Here is a 25,211-nt window from a genome sequence, read left to right as displayed (position 1 = left end):
TATGCAAAGACAAATCTAATGGAGTCAATAACACAGCAGTGGTCTTATCACTGAGCTGGGGAGAGTAATAAAATATATATGCTGTCAATATTTTGGTCCTGAACTATTATGAATGTATTGACACGCAGCAGAAATACAGTATTGACTCTCTTTGTCTGTTTTATTTGAGTGAAGTGTTTGGCCACAAACTTTATCCATCTTTCTCCTGGATTTAGAGAAAGTGGGATGCATCCGCTTTCTAACCCTGCCAGCTGATTGCCAATTTATTTCAGGTCAAAGAATGTGCAAGTTGCTGCAAGGTAGTTTGAAACAGCATCTTTATTATCGCAGCTCACATGTTGGCCGGTTTCATTTGGTTTGCTACTTGCGCCCTCCAGGCATGCAATATAATCTTTCAACTGGTTGTTAGGACCAAATGGTCTGGTTTTTAGCTGGTTTGCTGCAGGCAAAGTCCGGTAGGAAGCCCAGCAGGGCATGTGTTCTCACTTTGCATGGGGTGGTCTAATGATATTTTCCCCATTAACATTTGGAAGAAAGATCTAATCTGTTGAGGTTGGGTAGAGGGGGGGAAGAAATCTGGTTGAGGGTTGTCAGCTGGGGAGATAACTGCTAATCATAAACGGACCACCAGCTAACATGGCAGATACGTCTGGAATGTGTGCGTTCAGGAAAATGTGGTGGCTTTAAAAGCGAATACTGTTTGGGTGCCACAAGGTAACTTAACAGATGTATTCCTTTAACAGGTCTCCGTGTAAGTGGGCTTCATGGAGCACAGATAAGAGATGCAGAGAGAAGTATGTGCAAGCGGTCTTGAATGCTTTTTGCCTTGACAAATCTGAGGCTTTGGTTTCTGTTGTGCTTTTTTTAATGCACATCAGTCTGCTTGAACTGTCCTTTCTCCCCCCTCCCTCCCTCCCTTTTCTTCCTTTTTTTAGTACTCTGGGCTTAATTTGGGAAGGGGGGAGGTTACTTGCAGGGATTTGGATTTGGGCAGACAGGATTTTCTCCCATGACTCTCAGCATGGGGAGACGTGGATCAATTCCCTATCCTGTGTTCAGCTGGACACTGCGTTATGGTGTGTGCTGATCAAGAAATCCCCTCCTGTTTTGCACCACATAACGCATTCTTTTCAGCCACTGAACCTAAATTACTGTTTTGCTTTTCTTTCTTTTTTTGATGAAATGGTAAGAACTCTTTTTCTATAGGGATGAAGTTAGTTTATCCGTGCTAATGCTTTGATTTTTTCCTTTTTTTCTCCCTCTGCCACAGTAGGTAACCAGTTAGGGGCCCTGGTACATCAAAGGTAAGCAGTGGGTTATGTTTTATTATTTATTGATCAATTCTAATTGTTTATTGATCCGCCATCTGTAGTAGTGTTAGCAAGTCAGAGGTTGAGGATGTGGAGAAACTGTCAGCTTGGGTTTTCTCCAGGCTGGGGTTTCTGCTAAGCCTTTACTGTGGTTTGTTACCACAGTTGACGTGAAACTTGGATTTGATTCCTGTAAATGTGCAGGTCTGAGAAGTATAAATTCTCCCTCTTTCCCCTTTTCCTGCCCGGGTGTGAGGGGAGAAAGAAAAAGTGAAAAACAGCTCTGGCATTTTGACCGAAGTTGGAAGTATTAAATGGGCAGGTAGATGTTATCGTTGGTTCTAGGATTAGGATTTAGTTTTGTTGGTACCGGTATTTAGTTTTGTTGGTGTAATATGACCTGGTATGACTCCTTTGTCAGAGATGGTCTGGGGAGGCTGAAGCAAGTGTGAATTATCATGTATTAGCATCTAAGATAAAAGTAAAATTCTTAGTTCTTTTTGAATCCTGGTCTTAAGGAGTTGTCTGTCTTGTTTTGAGTAGGAAGAGGAGAGCATTTCTAAAGTTGGATTCGCCTTTGGGCTAATAGTAGTGCATTTCCATCATGCTTGTTGCAGGCCTCAGCAGAAAGGACAAGCAGTGTATGTGAAAACTGTAGAACCTTCCGTTTGTAGTGGTTAGGTTAATGCTGATGTCCAGCATGGGCAGCACAGAAAGGGGTGAGCAGTGTTACCTACCACCTGTCTTCTGCCAGGAGCGATGTTTGCGCAGGGAGTTGACGAGGCTGAAACACCTGAATTGGTTTTGGTGGTTGGTTTTCTACCAGGTTAGGTGCTTTGCCCTGCTGCAGCTGCTGCTCCAGCACAGGGTGGTTAACAAATGGTGCAGGATAGGACATTTAGGAATCAGGCATGTAAACCAGCAGTAATTCTGAAGCTCCCTGTAGCAGGTGAGTTCTGCAGTGAGTGAAGTGAGTGTGTTCTATTGCAGGTACGGATGGCACTGGTTGGTTTAGCAACACTGCTAGTGAGCCTCAAGACAGTGGAGTGTGCTTTATCTGCAGCTCAGTTGGTGAAGCCTAGTGCTAATTTTATACCTTCCCTAACTGATACAGAGCAAAACAAATGGGAAGATTTTAATACACCTCACCACAAAACCTGCATTAAGCTTATGCAGGTGTTTCATTGCTTTGGAGATTGCTGAACAAATTGTATATGATTCATATCTAAATGTATGCAAATTCCATATTTATTGTGTTGTGTTTTCTACAAGATAGTAATGGCTAAGCAGAAAACCAAATTTATTTCCTTCCAACCTGCCTATGGTCAGGTCTTATGAAATTGCAGAGACACACTGAAAAAGTCCAAAGAGCAATAGATATGGAAGTCTTGAGATAATGATGCTTCCAAGCATAATTGAAGACAGCTTTTATAAATTCCAAGAAAAAAAAATTATAAGGAGAAGCAGTTCCTTATCTGTGAATATTGGAGGGTGCATTCATATCAGGATTGGCTTTGGTTAGTGTCTGTTGGCAAGAGCATATCCAAAAGCAGTAGGCAGAGACTACAGCTTGGAAGGTCTAGGGTAAATATTAAAGAAAGCTTGCTGTTACTCTGTTAAACCTGTCTGGAGCAAGAATAAAGAGGTTCTTCCATTGGTTCTATTGAAGATGGTGGAGAGTAGACTGGAAATGTGTCCAGCATAGGAGAAATTAGGTGACCACAAGAGTTCCCTTCCAAAACAAATGATTTGGACTTGACATGGTGTTTATTTGTGTGCAGGAGCTTTAATGTTGTGCCTGTGCAGTGGTTTCCATGGCAGGGACGTAGTTGTCTTCCAAATTGTTCCTTGTAATGACTATTTGATATTTTTCCTTCCTTTTTAGGGCTGTAATAACAGAAGAGTTCAAAGTGCCTGATAAAATGGTTGGATTTAGTAAGTACCTTGGATGTTTTTGATGTTTCTTGATGTGTTTTCTGCGCAGGAATGCTGTTTATTCTGACATGGTCACAAGATTTTGTGTTTATTAGCCTTGGATAGGCCTTGTCTGATGCTGTCTTCATGGGGACCAGATGACCTGTGTTTAAAATCCAGGTGCATACAGCATGGAAAAGCTTCATTTCCCAGTAATAAGAACAAGACAGTGGTACAAGTTACTGAGGGTTTTAATGATTCTCTCCTTCAAATTCCCACTAGCATAGTACATAAACAAGTCAAAAGTGAATTTATCTCCCCTCACTGAAACGCTTCACTTCTGTTGACTATGCAAAACTGAGAGGTGAGGGAGGAAAACAACATTTAAATGTTAAATCAGGTTGAATCAAGGGAAATTAAACAGAATTTTATTTCATTAAGAAAACCTCATACATTTGCTGCAGGGAAACACAAGCAGCATGCAGTGCTCAGATGAGAATTTTTCCTAGACCTGCATTCCTGATGCTGTTCTCTCTCAAGCTTGATCCTGATTTCTCTCTTCCTCTTGATGATCATTACTCTTCCTTTCAATGGCACCTCCTGCTGATGCGTTACTACAGTGATTGCATAGATTCTTCCACTGCTACATCTGTGTGTATCTTCAAATTTGATATATGGAAAGTAAAAAGGAAAATAACAGGCCGTGATAATCACCCCTTAGAGTGAGAAGTTTTGTCCCCATTCTAAAGGCACTATAAAACTGTAACTCAAATTCCTGCAAAGGAAACACTCACTCTTTGCCTGACAGACCTCTTGATTTATTGGTCCTCGTGCCACATGTGGGGGAACATTGGAGGGATGCTGTAGCTCTGAGAGAAGGAAGCTTGCTCTGTTGGTGCATCATCTTTGTGTTAAGTCTAATCTTGGTTTAGGGGCAGACAGATGCAGGAGGGTGGCAAACCTACAGCTTCTGTGGGAGCATTTTGAGCCAGGCCTAGCTGTTTGACATGACAGTTTTGCTCTTTTTGCAGCCTGAGAAGGATGTAAGTGGTGATTGGCCCATAGTCTCTTCGTATCTTGCTGTGAAGCAATGATGTGCCAACTGCAAGAGTTAAGGAAGATGGGTATTTGTTCTCACTTAAGGTTGATAGAGCATTTCAGTACATAGCAGTTGTGTTTGAGTGCAGACCAGCCAGACAGTGTTGAAAAGAGGCAGGAAGAGGTGAATTTTAAAGAAATAAAAGTCTTTGCTTTTTTTTGGTACCCCAAATAACTGGTTTATTTTTCAAGCTGAACAAGATATACTTAAATGACTCTTCTAGCAGCACTCAAACAACTGCCTTATATCTTGCATACTGTGTATTTCCATTCCAGTGCAAGACAGGCTTTTTTGTTTCATTTTCTTTTTCCAAGCAAATAGAATAACTTTCAGCAGTATTTTAATGTTCTTCTGCTGTGATAAATCTGGCTATGCTGTGGATACCTCTTCTGCAATCCTGGAGTCAAACTGTTCCTTTATAGATAGCTGCAGCAGAGTTAAAGGGGAAAGGTGCTCTGCAGTTACTTGGGAAAATGGTATGTTCTGATGCTTGTTGAACTCGTTTCAGTAATCGGCAGGGGAGGAGAACAGATCTCACGGATTCAGGCAGAGTCTGGCTGCAAAATTCAAATTGCTCCAGGTAAGAGCCACTTTGTATGGTGGGTGAACAGGTTTTCATGTTGAAGGATGTTGTGTCCATTAGAACAGGCTTCTTGCCATGCTCATGGCGTGTTTATCGACTGATAAATACTAGGCTAACATGCATGGGGGAGCTGTTCTGGGACTGACCTCCCAACTAACATAGCAAACAGGTTTGTCAGGTGGTTTAGGGAATGAAACAATTAAGGAACTGTCTTTAGGCAAGAGATGGGTACAGTGCAAATAGACAATGTGTTGTACTTAGACCTGGAATTGCAACTGCTGAGTTTTCTCCTGGTTGACCGCTTGCCTCAGCTCTGCAGTTTGTCTCTGGTAGTCTGGTCAGCTCCAGCCCTTGACAGAAGACATCTCAGGAGGGTGGCAGCAACTCACAGTACAACTGGCCTTGCATTGAAAAACCGGGACCCTCCATTTGTTCTGTGCTAGTGCCTGTTTGCTTTGGGAAAGATTACTGCAGTGCTGCACTAGAAAATGTTGATGAATGTGGTCTAAGTTCTTACCCCTCCCTGTAATTGGTAGAGAAGGCTTTCAAAGAATGCAGACATCCAGCAAATAATTTAAAATATGTTGACCTTTGCATGTCTTAGAATTCATTAGCATGCTTTGTGTGCGGAGAGGAGGCAGTGCTTCCATTAGTGCTTGATGGTTACTGAAACTGCTGCCATTTTCTTGCCATCTTCTTTCTGCCATGTATTGAAAGTTTCCTTCTTGTTTCCTTTGTAGACAGTGGTGGGATGCCCGAGAGGCCCTGTGTGCTCACCGGGACACCAGAGAGCATTGAGTGAGTTCTGATTTCATTTCTCTCCTTTTTCCTTCTTTCTCTTCTCCCTAATGCTATGCTCTGTCAGTGGTGCTACTTAGTTAGCCAAACCAGCAAATGTTGGCCTAGAGAAACTTGAGGGTCTCTGGAGCATGGAACCTCTTGGTCTGATGCTTTAAACTGTGCACCTCAAAGGCTTTTTTCCAGTTGCAGTTTGAACCCGCTGCAGAAATTCCCATGGAATTCCCTTTCGCAGGGCAAGGTTGCTCTTAGGGCACCTAGGATGCAGTTTTCCAACTGCAGCTTTCCAGGATACTGAGCTAAGCTGCTGAAGGGCATTTCTCTTCTCCCCTTCGCTTCCCTACTCCTATTGAGATGACCATCCTTTCAGCTGAAGAAGGGCTGCATGAGGCCTCCAAAGCCTGTTGGTGCCACTCCAGAATACTCTGGAGATGTTGGTGTTGCAGAGCAGCATGAGGCCCATGGGTATGTGCTTGCCTCTGCATCGCTGCCAACAAGAAGCAAAGGACTGAACGAAAGTCTTGAATTCTGATCCCTGCATGGTACAGACACGTGGCCAGCCATCAGGGATTTCTACTCTTTAGTCCTATAGAAACTTTAGGGACAGTGTTTCCTCCCTCCCCCTTCCCAGGAGCTGAGTTTGAGACTCTCACAAACCAGTTGAGGACCTCCTGCTGGAACTGGATCCAGGATCCTCAGGCTTACAGGAACACACTTAACATATGGAGCTGCTCTTTCTCTCCCCAGCCTTTGGGTAGGTGGGTTTTTTAAAATCCATCTGGAAATCTTTGAGTTGCATTTGATAGTGAAAATACATGGGCGCAAAGACTGTCTCTCTAAAGAGAAGACGTTCATCATTCTTCCATTCCTAAGAGATTTAAGGCTACTTAAATCTCCTTATTCTACCATAATACTGCAAGCAGTGAGCCAGAATAAATGTAATTGGCAAGCTCATATTATAGGGCACACAGTGTATTCTTGCTGATATTGAAGTGCTTTTCCCCCTATAGCAAAGGCTATTTCAGAACAAGAGCAAAATATTAAAAAGCTGGGATGCTTTATGAGATGCAACTGGGGGAAGATGGGGGAGAAGCATAGTTAAAACTTCCTGGTTCTGAAATAAGCAGTTAAACGTAGTCATGTCCAAGGCTGTCTTTAAATAAAATATAGATAAGCTTTTAAAAAGCGAGTAATCAGTTTGTGAAGCAGAAAAGGTGTTAAGGGCATGGAATTAGGCAAGATTTAGTTTAGTTTTGTGCTAAAACTCATGTCAAGTTGGTTGGTTGAACTTTGTTTTCAGGCTACTTGCAGAAAAAGGGAACATAGTAAGGAAACCAGTCTAGGTGTTAAGAGTTCTTTGTGTGAGGATTGAGAGAGGAGTGTTTCCATTAGGCATATCCAGTAGCAAATTAATAGGGTTAATTTCCAAATGACCTCTTCTTATCTGAAATAATTGTGCATTAACTGTTGTAGTCTTTATATCGTCACTAAAAGAACTTTGTGCAAGATATGAAGGTAGATGAAGAAACCCTCTGAAAGAGTCTTACAGATTATTTGAAGTGGGCTTCCAGAACTCCCACCTTTTGACAAAGCAGTGCTCTGGTCTGTGCAGCCTCAGATTACCACCTTCTGAGCTGTTTTGGGTGACTATCTGCTTGAGAGGGGTGACTTTGTACTGTTCCTTCAAATCACCAGAGTGAAGGCAGTCATCTTAGAGTGCCTGACATGGCTTGGGGTGAATTGGAGAAAGGGGAAGATGCTGCTTTAGGCTGAATAGGGAACCAGTGGCTTTCTTCTACCTACTTTGAGAAGGGTTGTGGAAGAAGGACAGGACAGGGATATGTTGGTACTAGGAGTCTTCAGGAGGAAAGGAACATGGCCTAAAGGGTTTGGAAAAGAGTTCTCTAATCTCCCAAATGCTTCTTTGTGTGTCTCTTCTCAGCAGGAGTAGAAGAACCCAGTCTTTCACTGGTCGCTGCTGCAGTATCCTTGCCTTGCTTTGTGGTGTAGCTTCAGCACCTACTGCTTGGGGCAGCGGTTGTGTTAGAACAGTGTTCTGGTGCTGCTGGTAAGAGCAGGCAGAGAAGAGCAAGGCAGTTGCCTGTGATCAGAGAGAGATTAACCAGTGTGCTGTGTTAGTATCAGGGCAGTGTGTGTTTTTTGTCTTGACCAAGCAGAACAGAGCTTGAGTTTTACCAAATACTATATATATATATGTTAAAAAATTTAGAGAAGTTTAGAACCTAGAGAATCTTCATTCAAAATAAGCACCCCAAATGCTATAGCTCAAGAATTATCCTTAACTTCCAAAGAGGTCAGAGCATGCTGCTGCTCTTCCTTCTTTCTTCCCCTTTCAAAACCCAAACTGCTTATAAGTAATCATGATAGGGGAAAATATACATTAAAGAGTTAAAAGCAAACATTGTGCTAACTATGGTTTCCTCCATCTTTTCACTTCTTCTCCTCTCCCCGATCGCTTCCCATTCCGATGGTTCCTGGTCTCTTGGTCACATGGAACAATGTTGTCTAATGGTTGTTTCCCTCGATTCTTTTCCAAAGACAAGCAAAACGGCTACTGGGGCAGATTGTAGATCGCTGTCGGAACGGACCTGGTTTTCACAACGATGTTGATGGCAACAGTACGATTCAGGAGATTTTGATCCCGGCATCCAAAGTGGGTCTAGTCATCGGCAAAGGAGGTGAAACAATAAAACAGTTGCAGGTGCGCAAGATGCATTTCCTTAGGGCTCTCTTCCCTACTGCAGCTTCTCTAGATCAACAAGAGCGTGCTGAAGTGGAGAGCCTTAAATGCTCTAACCTTCTACAGCAGGGACTACTCTTCTGCCTTCGGAGAGCTGGACTCAAATCCAATCTTGTGTTACAAACCAAATCAGTTTGGCCCCAGCTACGCATGTAGTGTAGTTCTGCCAGAACTGAAAGAAACTCATGTGCTTTAGATAACATTTGGTGCGTGCGGTTTAGGAGGGGATCCTTGTAGCCAAGACAAGGTTATGTCTAGTCTGCTGCTGCAATAGTTTTTAATGCCAGCCATGCTGTCGTAGAGTGCTGTGCTTCTCTTTCGTTGCTGATCTGTGATAACGCTGGCGTGTGTCTTCTTTTTCGCTCATCCCACCCCTTTCTAATTCAAAGTGTTGTGTTGTGTATCAATCTGTGTTCTTAGACATTCTTTATTCCTCCATTTGGTGCAAGTTTCATAAAGGACAGGGTTTTGCAAGTGCACCTAGGTCAAAAATGTAGGTTTTTTTGAGTGCCCTGATTAGGCCCTTGTCATCCAATAGTTGTAAGGCTGGTCACTTAATGACGATTATATGCAGCCACAGATTTTGGAAAGGGCTGAAAAACCAGTTGTTGAGGTAGAAGGGATTCTCTTTGCAAAGGATTCAGCTGTTAGGGAACTTCAGGAGCAGCACACTTTCTGGCAGTCCTTTACACTCTGGGACTATTACTGAATTTGTGCTATAACTACCTGTGAAGAGCTAAAGTAGCGTTCTGATTTCACCTACGTAACGTTTAGTAACGAAAATGTAGTCCCTTGCTTTAGGGACTCTGCTTAGCAAAGTGCTCTGTGCTTTTTCTTCAGGAGCGAACAGGTGTGAAAATGATCATGATCCAAGATGGTCCATTGCCTACTGGAGCAGATAAACCTCTCCGTATTACTGGAGATGCATTTAAAGTACAGGTATGTAATGAAAGTAAGCAGTTGCCCCAGAGAACTGAGGAGAAATTGAAACTTTAGCTTATTTGTGAGCATCTAAAGGAATTGAATCCAACTGTAAATGTAATGGTCCTTGTTGGCTTTGTTTGGTTTGTAAGGTGAAGTTTGAGTCGAGCAAGTTAAACTACCAGACTAGCAAGTGCTGGCCTGTTTACAGCATAAGCTAGGAGTTCTCACTCCACACAGATATAACGCATGGGGAGGAGAAGAGCTGGGGAGGAGAGTTTGGAGAAAGTAGCTTTGAAATGCTTTCCAGTCTGTGTAAAATCATAGCTCTGATACTTGAGCAGATGGGTTCTTAGTGACTTAATCCCACATTTGAAGAAGTTCTGTGGAGGGTTTGTTATCTCAGACAGCCAACTGACGCAGGTAATTAAAAAAGTAATCCCACAACAACTCCTGAAGCCAAGGGGTTTGCTTAATAGTGGTACCTCAATCTCCTTGTGTCAGGGTTCTACGGATACATTCATACCTGCGGTTCAAAGCAAAAACCCATGATCAGCCGGGGACTGGAAGATTGCAGCATGATGGGAGTGATTGAATTACAGAATCAAAGTTTAGCTGTGGCACGTTCCACTTCTCAGCAAGTGCTTTACATACCTTGCTAAGTATTAAATCTAGCTAGTAAGTATTAATCTAGTCTGTTTCACAGGATCTCCCTAGTCTTAAATAGCTGCAGAGGTTGATGGTGTGTAGGGGTGGTGTGTTTGGGTTGTATTTTATTGCAAGTGGGCTTTTAGGTTTAAATGTTTTTTCAAACTACTTATTGTAGAGGCACAGAGATGCAAGAAGGTGGTTAATGGCAGTCTTGCTGCTTCTAACCAAATCATACTTCAAGTGTGGCTTCTTCTGCCTTGCAAAGATTTGCTGTTGTCACATCTTCCATGCCATAAATCATGCAAAGCAATCATGGAGACTGCACAGGCTGGAAGAGCTTTGAGGCACTTAGGAAAGTTGAGCATGCTTAGAAAGCACTGAAGAAGCTTGATGAATCCTTGGGTTTGGTGGGATTCTCTGGATGCTGCATTGCCCTTATTCCTGCCTTGGCTTCTCTGAAGTGTCTCGAGTTGTTTCCTTCTGTAAAAAATACCATGGGGGCATGGAAAATGTGGAAGGAGTCAGATTCACCGGTGTCCCTCAAACACGGATATAGAACCAAAATGTCAAATCTTGACTGGTGTTATATAGACACAAAGGCTTTGGTTTTGACATGTAGGCTTTTATTTGGTTTTTCAGATGGTGACTACTGTTGGCTTATTTCCAAAGTACACTTTTACTGGCAGGGTTATGTGCAAGCTTGTGAATGGCCTTGAGGGCTGCAAGTAGGTAGGAGGAATATTCATTTGTCTCAGAAAATGTCTTAGAATCATAGAATCACAGAATGGTTTGGGTTGGAAGGACCTTAAAGAGCATCCAGTTCCAGCTCCCTGCCATGGGCAGGGACACGTGCTGGATTGCTGCAGACTTGGACTTAACTTTTCAGTGTCAGTAGGATCACTTCTGCCCACCTGCCTCCTTGGTACGTGTTCTCTAGCTCTTAGGAGATATGATCTCTGCTGTGTTGTCACAGTCTCTACTATATTGGTTTTGGTTCTATCCTGTAAGAAAGGGCCTTTGCTTCCTTTAATTTAAAAACAAAACAAAGATATTTTAGAAGTTAAAGGGCCTTTTTGAAATCCTGAAGGAAGCAATTGCACACAATTGCCCCCTTGCACGCTGGGCAGGTTTTGTCAGACGTAGAAGATGCCATCAAGATCTCCATTAACTGTGGTAAAAGAGATTCTAAATCAGAATGCTATTTCCCTTGAGCAGATGAAGATCACCTTGCGTGAAGCCTGACCGTTAGCCACTGTTGAGGCCCTAACACCAAGATGGCAAGCAGAATCATTTGAAGCTAACTGTAACTTCTTTCCCCATGTAGCAAGCGAGGGAAATGGTACTGGAGATCATCCGAGAGAAAGATCAGGCAGACTTCCGAGGCGTACGCAATGATTTCAGTTCTAGAATGGGAGGAGGCAGCATAGAGGTATGTTTTCTTCACGACTGCTCTGCTAACCTCCCTGTGGGATGGGTAGTGGGTGGAAGTCATCAAATTGTACATGTAACGTGTAAGCTTATTTCTAAATGCATTGTGTTCTTTTGCCAGAAATGAGAGTCTGGCTGCAAAGAGGAGGAGTTCTCATGGACTCCCAGATGGCACTTTTCTAATTGACTTTTTAAGCTGCATTCTTGTAGTGCAGAGTTCATTTAGTGGGGAAGGAATTTGTGGCCACATGTTTGTTTTTCTTAAGTGATACGGTTCTGTAGCCTGGAGCTGCCTAACATGGCCTGTCCTCCGTAGTTAAGAGCATCTCCTTGTAAAATCAGAGTCATTCAGTTTAGTTCTCTGAGCTTTCATACTGCTTTGCCTTTCCCATCAGGTCTCTGTGCCCAGGTTTGCTGTTGGAATTGTGATAGGAAGAAATGGAGAAATGATCAAAAAGATTCAGAATGATGCTGGAGTTAGGATTCAATTTAAACCAGGTTTGTGTGAGGATGGAGAGCCGTTACTTTCCGACCAGTGTTCCAGTTTGGGATTGCCAAAGTGAATCTGATCTGAGGTTACAGCAGCTAGGCTTTCCTAATTTAAAGGTGCATTGGGTCTCTTTCTGAAACCCATTTAAATACGATGTGCTGCTTCCTCGTGTACTTTCTGGTTTTCAGCATGTAAGATTATATACAGCTGATTTGCAAACATTAGATGTCACAGCAGTCATGTCTGGATAAACAAAATAACAATAATAAACCTTTTATTTCCTGTTAAAGAGTTCTCCTTCAGGACGTTAAAGCCTTTGGGGATCAGGAGTTGATTAATTCTAAGTAACTTTCTCTGGGTCCTTGGCTGTCTGATCACCTATCAAAGCTGCCTTTGTCCTCTTAAAATTATATCAGTCTCTTCCATGGCTTTTTGACATTTGGAAGTGCTGCCTTTTGAATGTTCCATCTGTAATGTGGGTTGGGTTTTGTCTTCTTTCAGTTCGTGGAAGAGGGGGCTGAAGATGGAGGGAAGAGGTAGTTACGTTGTGTGAAAATGCTGCTAGCAGTGGTGGTGCTAGAAGGAAGCTTTTATTGATGGATGGATGTTTTCTGGTTTTAATTTAGTCTTTGCCACCTCTCTTCACAGATGATGGGATTAGTTCTGAAAGAGTCGCACAGGTCATGGGGCTTCCTGATAGGTGTCAGCACGCAGCACACATCATCAGTGAGCTCATTCTCACAGCACAGGTGGGTTCTGGAGGCTCCTGGGAGCAAAGTGCTTGTATGGGAATGTACTCTGCATGCATGCAGCTGTGTGGATGGATGCCACCATGTGAAGAACAGCACTGTGAAATTTTCCCTCTGGTAGGCCACATGTGCTGCCCAGGACGGAGCTGTTAGGCTTGGGCTTTGTTAATGTAATACAGGTTAACTGAGCTATGGAAGGTCTTCAATTCTTGGGCATTGTTATAAGGCCTCATTAGAGCTCCATGTTTACCCCCCATGTTTAGTTGTTCTTAAATTATTTGGAGATGGTGACCTGCTAGAATGGAGTCCAGCAGCAGCAAGAGAGAGTGACTGGAGTCTCTGCTCAGTGGGGCTGAGTAATGCTTAGACAGCAAGGCATTAACCGTACTCTGATGCTTGTGCTTCAGATACCAGTCACCTTGTCTAGTGGCTGTGGGAGGCAGGGAAAGGCAAGGAATGCTCACTGTCTTTGAGAAAGACACCAAAATATTGCATTGCCTGTGAGCAAGAAGTACAAAGATGGGTGAAGTAGTAGGGCAGACTCGTGAAGGAGAGAAGTGAAGATGTTAGGTCATTTCAGTTTTGAGGTCTCTCTGATAGCCTCTGACTGCCCATGGCCTGTGCTTTTGGAGAATTCAGTTACCCAGAATAGGTATGTCCTTTAAGTGTCTTTGAACTTAAAAGCTTCCTTTGGAAGTTTTGGAAGATGTGCATTTCAGCTGAGTAATTCCAGCAGTTCTTTAAACAATGATGCTTGAAAGGGTTTGGAAGCAACTTCTGTGTCAGTGCCAAGATCTATTGGTCGCTCTAAGGAAAGCCCCCATCACAAACTAAAAGTGTTTTAGTAGATGATGCTTATTTATAGGTTTATTTCAGCATATATAAAGGCATGCATTTAGAAAATACAAACATCTTCCTGAGTCAGGAAGGCAGCTGCACCTTGAGTTACGTGGCATTTCTTTAAAGTGCTTCAAAATCTTGGATGTGAGACTGAAGTCCAAGAATATCTTAATTCAGTGCTATTGATTACAAAGCAGTTTAACTTACCTTGCTTTATTTGGGTTTTAATGTGCATTGCACCAGCAAAAAATACCCACTGATACAGTTGTTTTGCCTCCCAAGGAACGAGATGGCTTTGGAAGCTTGGCTGTTGCCCGAGGAAGAGGTCGTGGCCGTGGGGACTGGAGTGTTGGGACACCTGGAGGCATGCAGGAGATAACCTACACCGTGCCAGCTGACAAGTGTGGCCTTGTTATAGGCAAAGGTAGGTGTGGTGACACTAAATACATCTTGCAGTCTTCTGCTCTTGGGATGGATGCATTCTTGCTACCTGCCAGTGAGGCTTTGGAGTTTTCTGTAATTGCAGGTATTTAGTGGCCAGTGAACGCAGCATAGGAATAAGCTGTAAGTGCTTGTGGTTGTTTTCTTTGTGGTGCTCTCACTCATAATTGTACTCTCTCAGCCCTTGTTCACAATCTGTAAGAGGGGCTCTTCATGCAGAGCTGTCAAGTAAGCTTGCTATAACAAGCAGCTGGCTGAAAACAGGCAGGTTCATTTGTGCATGCTTTCTATAGAGAATTCATTTAAAGAACAGTTTATCAGGGACAAGCAGAACAGTCATTTCGTCATTCTGGATGTCTGTGGGTGACATCTGATAAAACAAAAGGTCTTTGAATGTGGTAATAACAGGAGCTGCTTCCAGCCACGTACCTGAAGAGTCTGATAAGTAAAGTGAAATAGCAGTGTCTAGGTGTATCTAAGCTTGCATCTGAGCAAGTGCAACCCCAGGACAGTTTTGAAACCAGAGGATCAGCAGCAGTCTCAGTTTGTCATAGAGCATGAGCTACACATGGGGTAATGGCAGTACTTAGATTAGAGCCAGGAATAGAAGAGCTCTATCGCTCTGAATTGTTGTGATGCTTCACTGACGTGTCAAAGGAGTTGTATTTAATTTTTTCTCTCTGCTTGTTTCAGAAAGACTGACATATGCCTTAACTAGTATTTAAGTAATCACAGTTGGCTTTTAGCCTCAGCAGAGCTGAAGTGAATAGAATAGGAACCGATTAGCTACAGCGGTAAAGGAGGCAGAGACTTGAGGGCATTGTGCCATGTTTCAGTGGCATTTAGTTTCCTGCTGTCCTGTTGAGCAGGAGTGAGCTTGCAATGAAACGTGCTGTGGCCTCTTTCCCCTGCTGCACAACCCTGCTGTTCCCTTCCATGTGCCTGGCCCCTGTAGCACCCTGAACTCCTGCCTTATTGGGTGACAAGGGACGCAAGCATGTCGGCAGGGCATCTGCAGTCATTTTCAGATGATGTTCTTTGCTGTAAACCTGTTCACAAACCTGACAACTCCTCTCAGTATGTAAATACACCTGCTCTACATGTTACACAGAAATTGCAGAGCCATTGTGCTTGATCTCACTGAACAGTCCAGTTGGGCAAAAGATGAAGCAAAGCAAATTCGAAGCCCACAAGTGAGTTACATGTATGGAAAGCTCAAATTATAATGAAACTTTATTGCTGTATCCATTAGTCACCCTTAATAAAAGATCAGAAAAGGTCACTTGTTGTTCTGCAGTGCGCTGAAGTGGAGCATTTGTGACTACTGAGAGCCCTGTGTGCTGTAAAAATAAATGCAGGTAGTGGAGTTGGATGTCCCAGCGTTCAAGTGCAAGGCCTGGCACAGGTTCGCTGTGGGGGTGAAGTGTAGCTTTTTACCTTTGTTTCCACAACAGCAAAATAGGGATTCTTACCCAGCCAGATCAGAAGCTTTCTGGAGTGACTAATTACTGGTTGTATGGTGATTTGAGTGCTTGTAGCTTTATAATGCCACCTTGTAATCGATGTTCTTACAGTGCCTCTGCTCTTAGGCTGTTGCAGCCTTCATTTTTGTCAAGTGAGTGATGGCTGTAGCACTGCCTTTTGGGGCCTGGACCAGAATGGATGTACTACACTCTGTCGATTCAAGACACCTGATTGTTCTTATTTCATCTCCCACTGCCTGTGGGGCAGCGAAGGGAAGGGGGGATGTTAGTGGTGTTTTCGTAACAGTGACCAATTGTAAAAGTTTTGCTCCCCACTTGCAGTTTCTGAGCAGTTTCCAGCTTGTTTTGGTTTTATCCCCTATGATACAGGTGGTGGCTGTCAGCCTCCTCTGTAAAATCTGGCCGAGTCCTCTGTGCACAAGGTAGCTTGGTCTCTGAGGTTAACACCCAAGCAATGGGTACCTTGGGTGTAGTGTGTGTGATGTGGCCAGGTAACTGCCACTGTGCTTCCAGCTCCATGTCACCACTCAAGAAGAGGAGGAAAGAGGGAATGAGGTAGTTCCTCAGCTCTGTTTCTGTGGAGTATATGATAGAAAACTTAGGGCCCTTTTCTGATAGACGTCACTTCTCAGCTTGGGAGCGTGAGCCTTTAGGAGCCAATAAGAAGCATTCAGCTCCCTGCAAATCCTGTGTGTAGCTTTTTCCTCTAGAGGGTGGGTAGGTGCAGCTTTTCTTCTCTGAAAGGCTCAAGGAAGGGTGGAGATACATGTCAGGGGCTCTCTCTGTTTGGTGGTGCTTGGAAACAAACCGCAGCCTCTCTGGGCCCCCGCTGGATTTCCATGATAAATACAGCAATATTGACAGATACCGCGGCCGGCCTGGCTCTTGTCAGCTCTGCCTTTTAGCAGCTTTGATTAATTGCTTTACGATTTCACGTCCAGCTGGGGGGCCACTCTTGGATCACTTCTGCCCCCCATCAGGTAGAAGAATGGAGCTGGCTGCTGAATGTGTCTATAGACAGCCACCATGTGCCGCACGGGTCACCTCACCATGGGGGAAGATGAACTCCTTCCGGCACCGTGCACCATCGTGTTGACTTCGTCACTTCATTTGCATGCTCTGGAGGCTCAATTGGGATAGCTTGGATGGGAGGGAGCACTCTGGTGTGTTCAAGGCTGGAGGGTTAGGAGGAGAAGGGCACCAAGTCTCAGTATGGGGATAGGAGCTTGCAGCCTCTGAGCAAACCTGGAGAGCCAACTAACTTGATCCTGCAATATGGCCCAGGAGGGACCTGATGTGGCAGTGATCCCAACAGACTTGGTGCTGGATGTTAAATGGGAAAATTATTTGAAATCTATATTCTCCTTGCTTCCAGTTGGAGAATGCTTTAATTTTTAATCCCCTTTGGAAGGAGAAACCTGGTGTGCTGTGTGAGTGCCAACCATCGATTATGACTGTTGTCCAGTAAAGAAATTCTCCCCCTCCTTCATGATCCACATTGCAAAGGGGTTCTCTGTTTTCCTTAAGCTGATGAAGCGGCTGTAGATTCAGATCTCACCTCAGTGTGTAAAAACCAGAGCTTCAGAGACAAGTCTGCATCAGACAAAAGCATCACGTTAAAAAACCTTCTTGGTTTAGAAACTTCATCTCACCCTTTCCCATGCTTGACTTGAAAATAAGTGGGTTGGCTTTTCGCTGCACAGTACAATCGCTGTTGTCTGCCCAGGAATGCGACACGATTATCTTTTGTTAAATGCATCTTCAAAAATTCATTTAGAAAGAGTTAATTGCCCTTTGGCAACTTTTCCTCCTCCCTTCCCCAAGAAGGCTTTAAAATGTTAAAAAGGTCACGAGTCCATTACAATGAAATGAACAAGTGTCTGCAACATCCACCGTTTGTTTTGAAGTTGTGCTGGATGTATAGAGATGGAAATGCAGCAAAATTGAGGCCACTGTTTGTGGGGACTCTTTAATTAAAACCAAGCAAAAAGCTGGGCTTTGCTTCCTTTGCTCTTCGCTCCTCGCTGCATCCTTTTGGCTGGCGATTGTGGGTTTGTGGTTTAAAAGTTGTAAAACCCCTTCCATCCCTGCACCCTTTAATTTCTCCAGTTGAGTGGAGCTGGTCCCTAAGTTGTGTGAGCTTCCAAAAGAAGAATTGAACCATTGTAACATTGCCGAAGGCTTTTGTTAAGCAAATTTCATTAAGAGACTGGGACATAGCAGGGCTTGAGGAAACCAGATCTCCTTGGACTGACCCTGCTGCATCCTGCTCAAGGCACTCCTGTACCCAAATACGTTCACTGCACACGACTAATGCTGAAATAGCAGAGGACAGCCTGGAACCCTGCACTGCTGTGCTTGTGTGAAGGGATGCATGTGCTGCAGTGTGAATAGGGAGTGTGGTAAGCAGAGACTTCTTTAAGGCAACAACCTGAACAGCACATGATTGTGGGAAAGCTTAGGCTTTGTTTTTAAGCTACAAGATACGTAGCTGGTGGTTTTTGCCTTAGTGGAATGAAATGTGTAGTGATGGGGGGTGAATAAAAGTCTCACAGAAGCAAGAAGCGGCATTGGTTGCAGGTGACTTTTATGTCCTTGAGGATTATGAAAGCTGTGCAAACCCCCAGAATTCAGTCAGTTTTGGCACCTGCTTTGTCCAAGTGTATCTCAGCCACACAGCATTTTGCTGGGAGCCTGGCAGTGTACACACAGCAGAGCTGTGTATTCTTACAATGGCACCAGCCATGCCTCCAGAAGCCAGTGCAGTAGCTCACAGTTTAAGGTTATGCTTATGAGGCAGATTAAAAGGAGCAACATGAGCTCAGGTACTGTTGTTGCTTACGCGTTGCCATCCTCAGCCTGCTTCCCTTGAAGCACACAGAAGGTAGCTGAAACTATTCCATTACCAGAACCTGGCTTTGGTAACACTTATTGAAAGAGATGCTGGATATCCCTCCTTACATCTTGGTTTTCTTTTCTTCAGGTGGTGAGAACATCAAGAGCATAAATCAGCAGTCAGGAGCCCATGTGGAGCTCCAGAGAAACCCACCTCCAAACACAGACCCTGGTGTACGAATATTCACAATCAGAGGAGTTCCCCAGCAAATTGAGCTCGCTAGACATCTCATAGATGAGAAAGTTGGTGTAAGTTCCATCTCTGATCTTAGCCTTGTCTCTTTCAGACACGGTGTTTTCACTCTTAGGTACACGTGGGCCTGGACTTGGAGGATGGCACAGAACACACACGCTTGCATTATTCAGCTTCAAAACCATTTGCCTGTTAGCAGCTGTCTTGAACTTTGGCCCTCCAGGATCCATTGGACTAATTTGTGCTGTGGTCCCAGAAGGATCTAACTGTTTGCTGACATGATCATGGGTATTGTGCAGCTGTGTGAGAGGGAAGAACAGCAATAATCAGGTGTGAGAAGGCTGTCAAAGGAGATTTTTTGAAGGGAAGACAGTAGTGTCACTGCGTGAGAATGACACAATCCTGGCATCATCATCCTGAAAGTAACACTGAACTCCTTGCTCCAGTAAATCCAGGATGACTTTAACTTCCGCTTAATGCAGTGCTGTGGTATTGAAGCTTAATAATGTCAGGCTGGAACACTGCTGAAGGGGGACACTTGGGTAAGAGAAAGTATGGAAAATACTGAACTGGGGCATGGTAAAGCTGAAAAGCAACCTTTGTGCTGAGTTACCTGAGAAGAGAAGGCTTGATACCAACCTCAGGATCCACGTGTCCCAGGCTGTCTTCTCCCCTTTCTTACTGCTCATACTTGCTGCCTCCGCCTTGTGCTTAGAGCTGCCATTAAGTATTTGTGGATTCTGTGACAGGGTACCAGCATGGGTGGACCTGGAGGATTTGGTCAAAGTCCGTTCAGCCAAGCACCCGCTACACCTCATCAAAAGTAAGCTGCTTCCTCTCCTCATGGATGGGCTGTGGGGAATGGCTGGGAGCTATAAAAGCATTGGAGAAGGGTGGAGGGCCCTGACAGGGTGGAGCCTTTTAAAGATGGAGTATTCAGAAGGAAGAAGCAAGTGAGATTAAGCTTGAGTACAGGAAGGATTTTATCGATTAAGTTACAAAGAAGGCAGGTATCGGCATCTCCAAAATTCCTGTCTCTAGTGGGACAGTGAGAGCATGGAAAGAAACCTGAACTGCTTGCGACACAAGGAGTGCTGTTCAGTGTGATGTATCTTCATCTTGGCTTCATGCGCAGACCAGTATCGAGGCAGTCAGCAGTCACACCTGCACAGCATTCCCTTTGGTTCCCGTGTTCACCTGTTTGCTCGGCAGTTGCTGACTGTAAATAACTTCAATTTCTGTGGGCAACTTTATGTATGTGCCCTGTGAAGTATTTTATTGCCTACTTCAGCATCCCTTTTTGTCCCCTGCAGTGGTCCTCAGGCGTTCATGACGCAGGGTTGGGGCAGTACCTACCAGACGTGGCAGCAGCCTGGACAGCAAGTCCCAAGTAAGTGTCTAGGACCTGGGTTGGAGAAGGGTTGGTGCTCCCTTTGCAATTGCTGGTTTATGCCTGCCAAATGCAGGCTCACTCACGAGACCGCTTCGTTTTCCTGAGCAGAAGAGGTACGTGAAGACGTGTTGCAGTGTTTGAGCTCAGAATAAGCTGAAGTCCATTGAAAACTGTAATGTTATTGTGTGCTTAACTGCTTACTGCCTGTTTCAGCTGTCTGTGTGCCTGTTCCTCTCTTAACAAAAACATTTCTGCCTTAGGATTCTCCCAGCAAGTGCTTGCCAACCCCACTTCCCCCAGCAGGCACACAGTGGGCAGTGGTGAGCCTGCCCATCTCTTTGTTCTTGACCTTATCAGTTCTTGCTTATTTTCTTTTTCAAATGTTCCTTTTGAGCTCTTCTCACTGTTCTGTTCCCAGTCTGATGGAAAGACTGGGAAAGGAGATACAGAAAATGCACCCCAAGAGCACTGGACTTCCCTGAGCTTTGGGAAGCAGAGCAGTCAGTGCAGCAGGGAAAACTCTACCAAAAGTGGAATCTTTATCTTCCCATAAAGCCTCTGAATAAATGCTTATCAAAGGTACATTGCTGTTTGCCTTTGGAAACTCACTTCATAACTTGTCTTTTCTCCCTCCCTGAAACATCCTCTTATCCTGCCCACCAGCCATGGAGGGAAAAGAAATCTCCCTTCCTGCAACATCAGCTCATGTCTTGAGCTCACACATCCTGGCTTTGGAGCCTGTCATCATTTGGTATAATGGTTGCAGACCCTTTTAATCCCCCGGTTACCAATAGTGCAGTTTGTATCCCAATGGATACACGGCTGCCTTACAGTGAGTTTGTCATGTTTGTGGTGGCTCTCAAGACCAGTGAAGCATCCTGCCTTGCCATTATCCTTCCACTCTATGGGTTTAGTACCGTGACACCGTGTTTTGGGGCAGATGTTTTATTTCTACTGTTGAACCCAATGGAAAATGTTGGCTCTCTAATTCCACGTCTGCTGAGCACCCTCCAAGTTCCTGTTTGTAGCCAGGCTCACTGAAGGCAGTCTTGGTAAGGAGAGAGAACAGACAAGATAATGCTGTGCTTTAAGCAGCCTTCACCGCTTTCTTCTGCTGCAGATCAGGCCAGGTGGAGTCCACCAGGGCACGGAGGGTTATAATAAGACACTAGGTAAATACCTGCTTTTGCACTTTAATTTGACAACAGACTTGAGGAGGGTCCTTTCCCTGAGAGCTGCAGCCCTGTTTGCCTGCGGCTGTCAAAGAGCCGCCGAGTCCTCCGAGTCGCTTCCCAGGGACAGAGCCGAGAGTGCCCTTAGCATGGGAGGAGGGGCAGGCCCCCACCCCCTACACATGTATTTAGGTTTGAATTACTTCCCCCATCTTCAATAGATGAACTGGCTGGGGAAACATTTTAGTGGGAAGCGCATTTGGCTGCGCGTCCTTTCAGCCCGCTGCCGACTGTAAGGCTGCGCGAAGAAAAGGCATTGACGGCAGGGCCTTTGTTGGCATTAGCAGGTGGACAGTTGAGGCAGCCTTGACCTCTGCCAGAAAAGGTCCTGACTTGTAGCGTTGGTCAAGTCTTTTAACTCGCTTTTATGCCTCTGGACAGGACACGGCTGCCCTGTTCCCTCCACCCACTTCACACTTGCAGTGTATTATTGTCCCTCTTCCCCCCCAGCTTCAAAGCCCCCCTTAGGCTGGTGTTGCAGGGCAGGGCTGTGCCTGGAGCATGGCTGGGCTGGGAAGAGCTCTCCCCACTCGTGTCTCCTCTCCTTGCCTGCTGTCCATGGCTCCCGCTCAGCCTGTGCCTGTCTCTCCCTGCAGTTTCTGTTTGCTGTGTGTTCTGTTCAGGCCTTTTTCTGTTTGCTGTGTGTTGCTCAGGGCTCTTGGCTCTAACTGTGACTGAGGGAAGTGCGGGCATCCCGCGGCTGCACCCAGACTCTCCCCTGCAGTAGCACTTGGATGTGCTGGGTTGGAGGGGTTCCAAAGAGGGGCGTCTCTGCTAGTGAAGCCCAAGGTTTTGGAGTCTGCGAGGTCTCTCAGTGCAGGAGATGGTGTCATAGAGCTGGTTGTGGCTGTTAGGAGGCTGTTGTGGATGTGCAGACTGAGCAGCTCCCAACCCATGTGCTTCATTCAGCTTGAGCAGGTCCCAGCATGGGGAGACTTGGCTCGATGCCTTTTAACTGTGCACAGGTGAAGTGAAATCAGGAACTGGAGCTTTTCCTTGGCTTTCCCTGAACTGAAGATTCCCAATACTGTAAGAAAGTGAAAGCTGCACTGAGAAGTCTGGGCAACAGAGGTAGATCCAGGGCCTATCTAGTGCAAAGGTAGATGTCACTGGCTGGAAACTTACCTGTTCCACACTGATGGGCCCCCTTGTTGTCATCTCTGCACAGGCCAACAGAGCCAGCAGCAGAACAGCAAAGCATGGGAGGAGTATTTCAAAAAGCAGAGTGAGTGGAACAGGGTTACTGGAGATGAATAAACCCTTGTTTCAAACAGCTACTGTACTCACACAACTTACATCTCCATTCCCTGCCATTATTAGCTTCCAGTCCTCTGCAGAACCCTTGGGTCCCCTCCTTTTGGTGATGGTGCTTGTAGTTCTCCCAGTGAAAGCTCTCAGTTGTGCTTTCTGCTGTTGCAGCTCAGGAGGGGTGCTCCCATTGAACCACAGTCCGCAGCAGACCTCGTGTCCATGCTTGCAGTTGTTCTGCATGGGGAGAACGTAGTGCACAGGGAACAAAAGCCAGAAACCTGAAGCTGGGCTGTTGTGAGGGCAGGAGAGCTCTGCGCACGTGGGATAGCGTGGGCCTGGCTTCCTCTCTGTTAAGACGCGCTTGGTGCCGACTCCTGGATCTGCTTTTGCCACTGTGCTGCTGGAGCCTTTGGGCCAAGGAGGAAGGGTGCAGGTGCTCAGACCGTGTTCCTGCAGCTGCAGGAGTCACCTCTTGATGCTTTCTGGCTGCTGTGGGCTTGCAGGCCAGCTCAGAGCCTGTCCTGTTGTACCCACCCAGCAGAGAGCCGCTGCCGTTCTTTGATGTGTCTGCAGCTGGCTCTTCTTTAAGCTTTACAGAAGCAGATCCTAAGCCTGGGCTTGGTCTTACGGAATTGCTCACCTCTTCCTTTTCCCTTCTTTTCCTGCAGGTCATGCTGCCAGTGCCGCTTCTCAGGCAAGTTCCCAGCCGGACTACACAATGGCTTGGGCAGAGTATTACAGACAGCAAGCTGCTTACTATGGGCAGACACTAGGGCAGGCTCAGGCCCACAGCCAGGTCTGTATTCCTGTTCCCTGAACCCCACTGCTCTTTCCTATGGGGAATTGGGTGCATTGGCCTTGTCCTGGTGTGTGCACTCTGCTTTGGGCTCACACGATGAAGGCAGAGGTATTTTGTGGCTGAGGAAGTAATCGCTCAGCATCGAAATCTTATTTCCCTTTACAGATTGAGGGGTTTTTTTGGGAGGGGATTGAGAGGTTATTTCCTGGGGGCCTTTCCTTATAGGCTGCTTTGGGGAGCAAAGGAATGATGGTGCCAGGCTGGCGAGGTAGCACAACACTGGCACATGGCACAGTGCAGATCTGTGTGTGCAGGCTTTGCCTTTCCTCCTGCGGGCTTTGAGCAGGGATCAGTGGTGCTCTTGCTTGGGGAGGGAGCACCCTGTCCTGAAAGGGAGCAGGAAACTGTTGGAATAATAATTCGGATTAACCAGCTGCCAAGTAAAATCTCAGCCCAATACAGGGCTGAGTGGGATTTATCCTGCTCGTACCCGCAGAGCTTTCCCGAGTGCTGGGTTTGCAGAGCGAATGCCTTGGCATTTGGCAAAAAGCATGTGCAGAGCACACACACACCTTGGTGCGATCAGATCTCCCCTCTGATCCATGCTTGCACCCTGACTCCGCGGGGCAGGAGGTGGTTGGGATGCCCCTGGGCTGCCAACCCTGTCCTCAGGCAGCGGCTGCCGCTCAGCACCGCCGAGGTCGAGCCTGCTGCGGGAACCGGCGCTTGCCGCGGGCGCTGGCCAAGGGTGAGCTGGAAGCGGTGATGAAAGGGAGTTCTCTTCATTCCCCGCTCAAAGTCTGGCCCTCTGGAGAAGAGAGATCTTGTTCCGTGAGAGCCTTGCGGAGCCCAGGGCACAGATCTCTTCCATAGCGGCTCCGAGCATCACTGGAGGTGCACATCCCGCTCGGCTGGAGCGGGGAATGAGAGACCTGCCTGCGTCCGGGGGGAGGAGGCTTGGACAGCGTAAAGAATGTGCTGCCGCTGAGTAACTTTTCCTTTTTCCTCCCTCTTTAGGAGCAGTAGAACAAGGTCCTCGTGGCAATTTTATTTGGGGTTTGTTTCGGTATTTTTTTGTTTTCTTTTTCCTTGGAATCATTGTGGAAGAAAAACCTTTTTGTAACAGAGGTTTCTAGATTTGCAACCTTTTGATGAAGACTTTTCTGTTTGTGAAACACTAGTGGTAGGATAATCTATACTGAACTTTGCTAAGAATCAGGAGCAATTTAGTCACGTACTAAACTCATGGACGCGCTGGTCATTTTTGTTTCCAAATTCGTTTTAAAGAGAGAAATAATGAGAATCAATAATAATAAACCTCCGGGATCCTTTTTGGAGAGAAGCCAGAGAATTTGCCGGCACCAAAACGCACCCCAGAGCTGTGACATTTCAACACGTTGGGTTATTTTTCTGTGTGTGCTCTTATTTTTTGGGGGGGGGGGGGGGGGTGTTTGTTTCCCCTCCTCCTTTTTCATTCTCAATCTTTTCTGTTCCGACAGAAAGTGGCTTGGAAGTCTTAGGTGGTATGTAACAAATCCTAAAAAAAACAGGAAAAAAAAGGAAAAAAAAAAAAAAAGGTTTTAAACAGTATTTAAATATTCTTAAATATGTAAATTCCTGAAATGTTTTACTTCTAATTCCGTGTTCTTTGGCTGTCTTTTGATTTTTATTGCATTATTTTTTAAGGACTATGTATTGTAATTAATGATGTGAATTCTGTATTGAGACAGGGACCGTTTCGCTGTCAGGCAAGTGAGGGGCTGGGGTGGGGGGGGACCCACACATTTTGTAGGGTTTGTATAATTTCTAAGAGTCTAAAGGGGTAATATAAAGCGGTGTTGATTTTGTAGCAGTCCGGTTCCTCCTCCCGTTGCATTTCTGGATCTAAGACCTCCAAGCTTGGGTTAAAAAATAATAATTAAAAAAAAAAAAAAAAAAAAAGAAAATAAATTAAAAAAAAAAAAAATTAAAAAAATAAA

General features: G+C 45.3%; 1 protein-coding gene across 3 annotated transcripts in view; it reads left to right on the top strand.

The window, feature by feature from the left end:
* The window catches only part of FUBP3 (far upstream element binding protein 3), a 37,578-nt gene extending 12,367 nt beyond the window's left edge, over positions 1–25,211 (top strand). The window contains exons 3-18 of one of the 3 annotated variants that reach the window (XM_080630898.1): positions 744–794; positions 1,271–1,304; positions 3,196–3,245; positions 4,832–4,903; positions 5,647–5,704; positions 8,264–8,426; positions 9,306–9,404; positions 11,362–11,466; positions 11,861–11,963; positions 12,604–12,704; positions 13,827–13,968; positions 18,453–18,613; positions 19,307–19,380; positions 19,871–19,947; positions 23,102–23,229; positions 24,250–25,211. In XM_080630898.1, the coding sequence (XP_080487024.1) occupies positions 744–794; positions 1,271–1,304; positions 3,196–3,245; positions 4,832–4,903; positions 5,647–5,704; positions 8,264–8,426; positions 9,306–9,404; positions 11,362–11,466; positions 11,861–11,963; positions 12,604–12,704; positions 13,827–13,968; positions 18,453–18,613; positions 19,307–19,380; positions 19,871–19,947; positions 23,102–23,229; positions 24,250–24,258 (1,427 nt within the window). In that variant the 3' untranslated portion in view covers positions 24,259–25,211. Of the gene's footprint in view, positions 1–743; positions 795–1,270; positions 1,305–3,195; positions 3,246–4,831; positions 4,904–5,646; positions 5,705–8,263; positions 8,427–9,305; positions 9,405–11,361; positions 11,467–11,860; positions 11,964–12,603; positions 12,705–13,826; positions 13,969–18,452; positions 18,614–19,306; positions 19,381–19,870; positions 19,948–23,101 lie in introns of all 3 variants that reach the window. The other 2 variants (XM_080630897.1, XM_080630896.1) reach the window with 2 other exon arrangements.

The sequence above is a fragment of the Psittacula echo genome (assembly GCF_963264785.1).
Source record: "Psittacula echo genome assembly, chromosome: 16".
NCBI lineage: Eukaryota > Metazoa > Chordata > Aves > Psittaciformes > Psittacidae > Psittacula > Psittacula echo.
The sequence above is the reverse complement of the archived record's forward strand: the minus strand, read 5'-3'. Positions and strand labels throughout refer to the sequence as shown.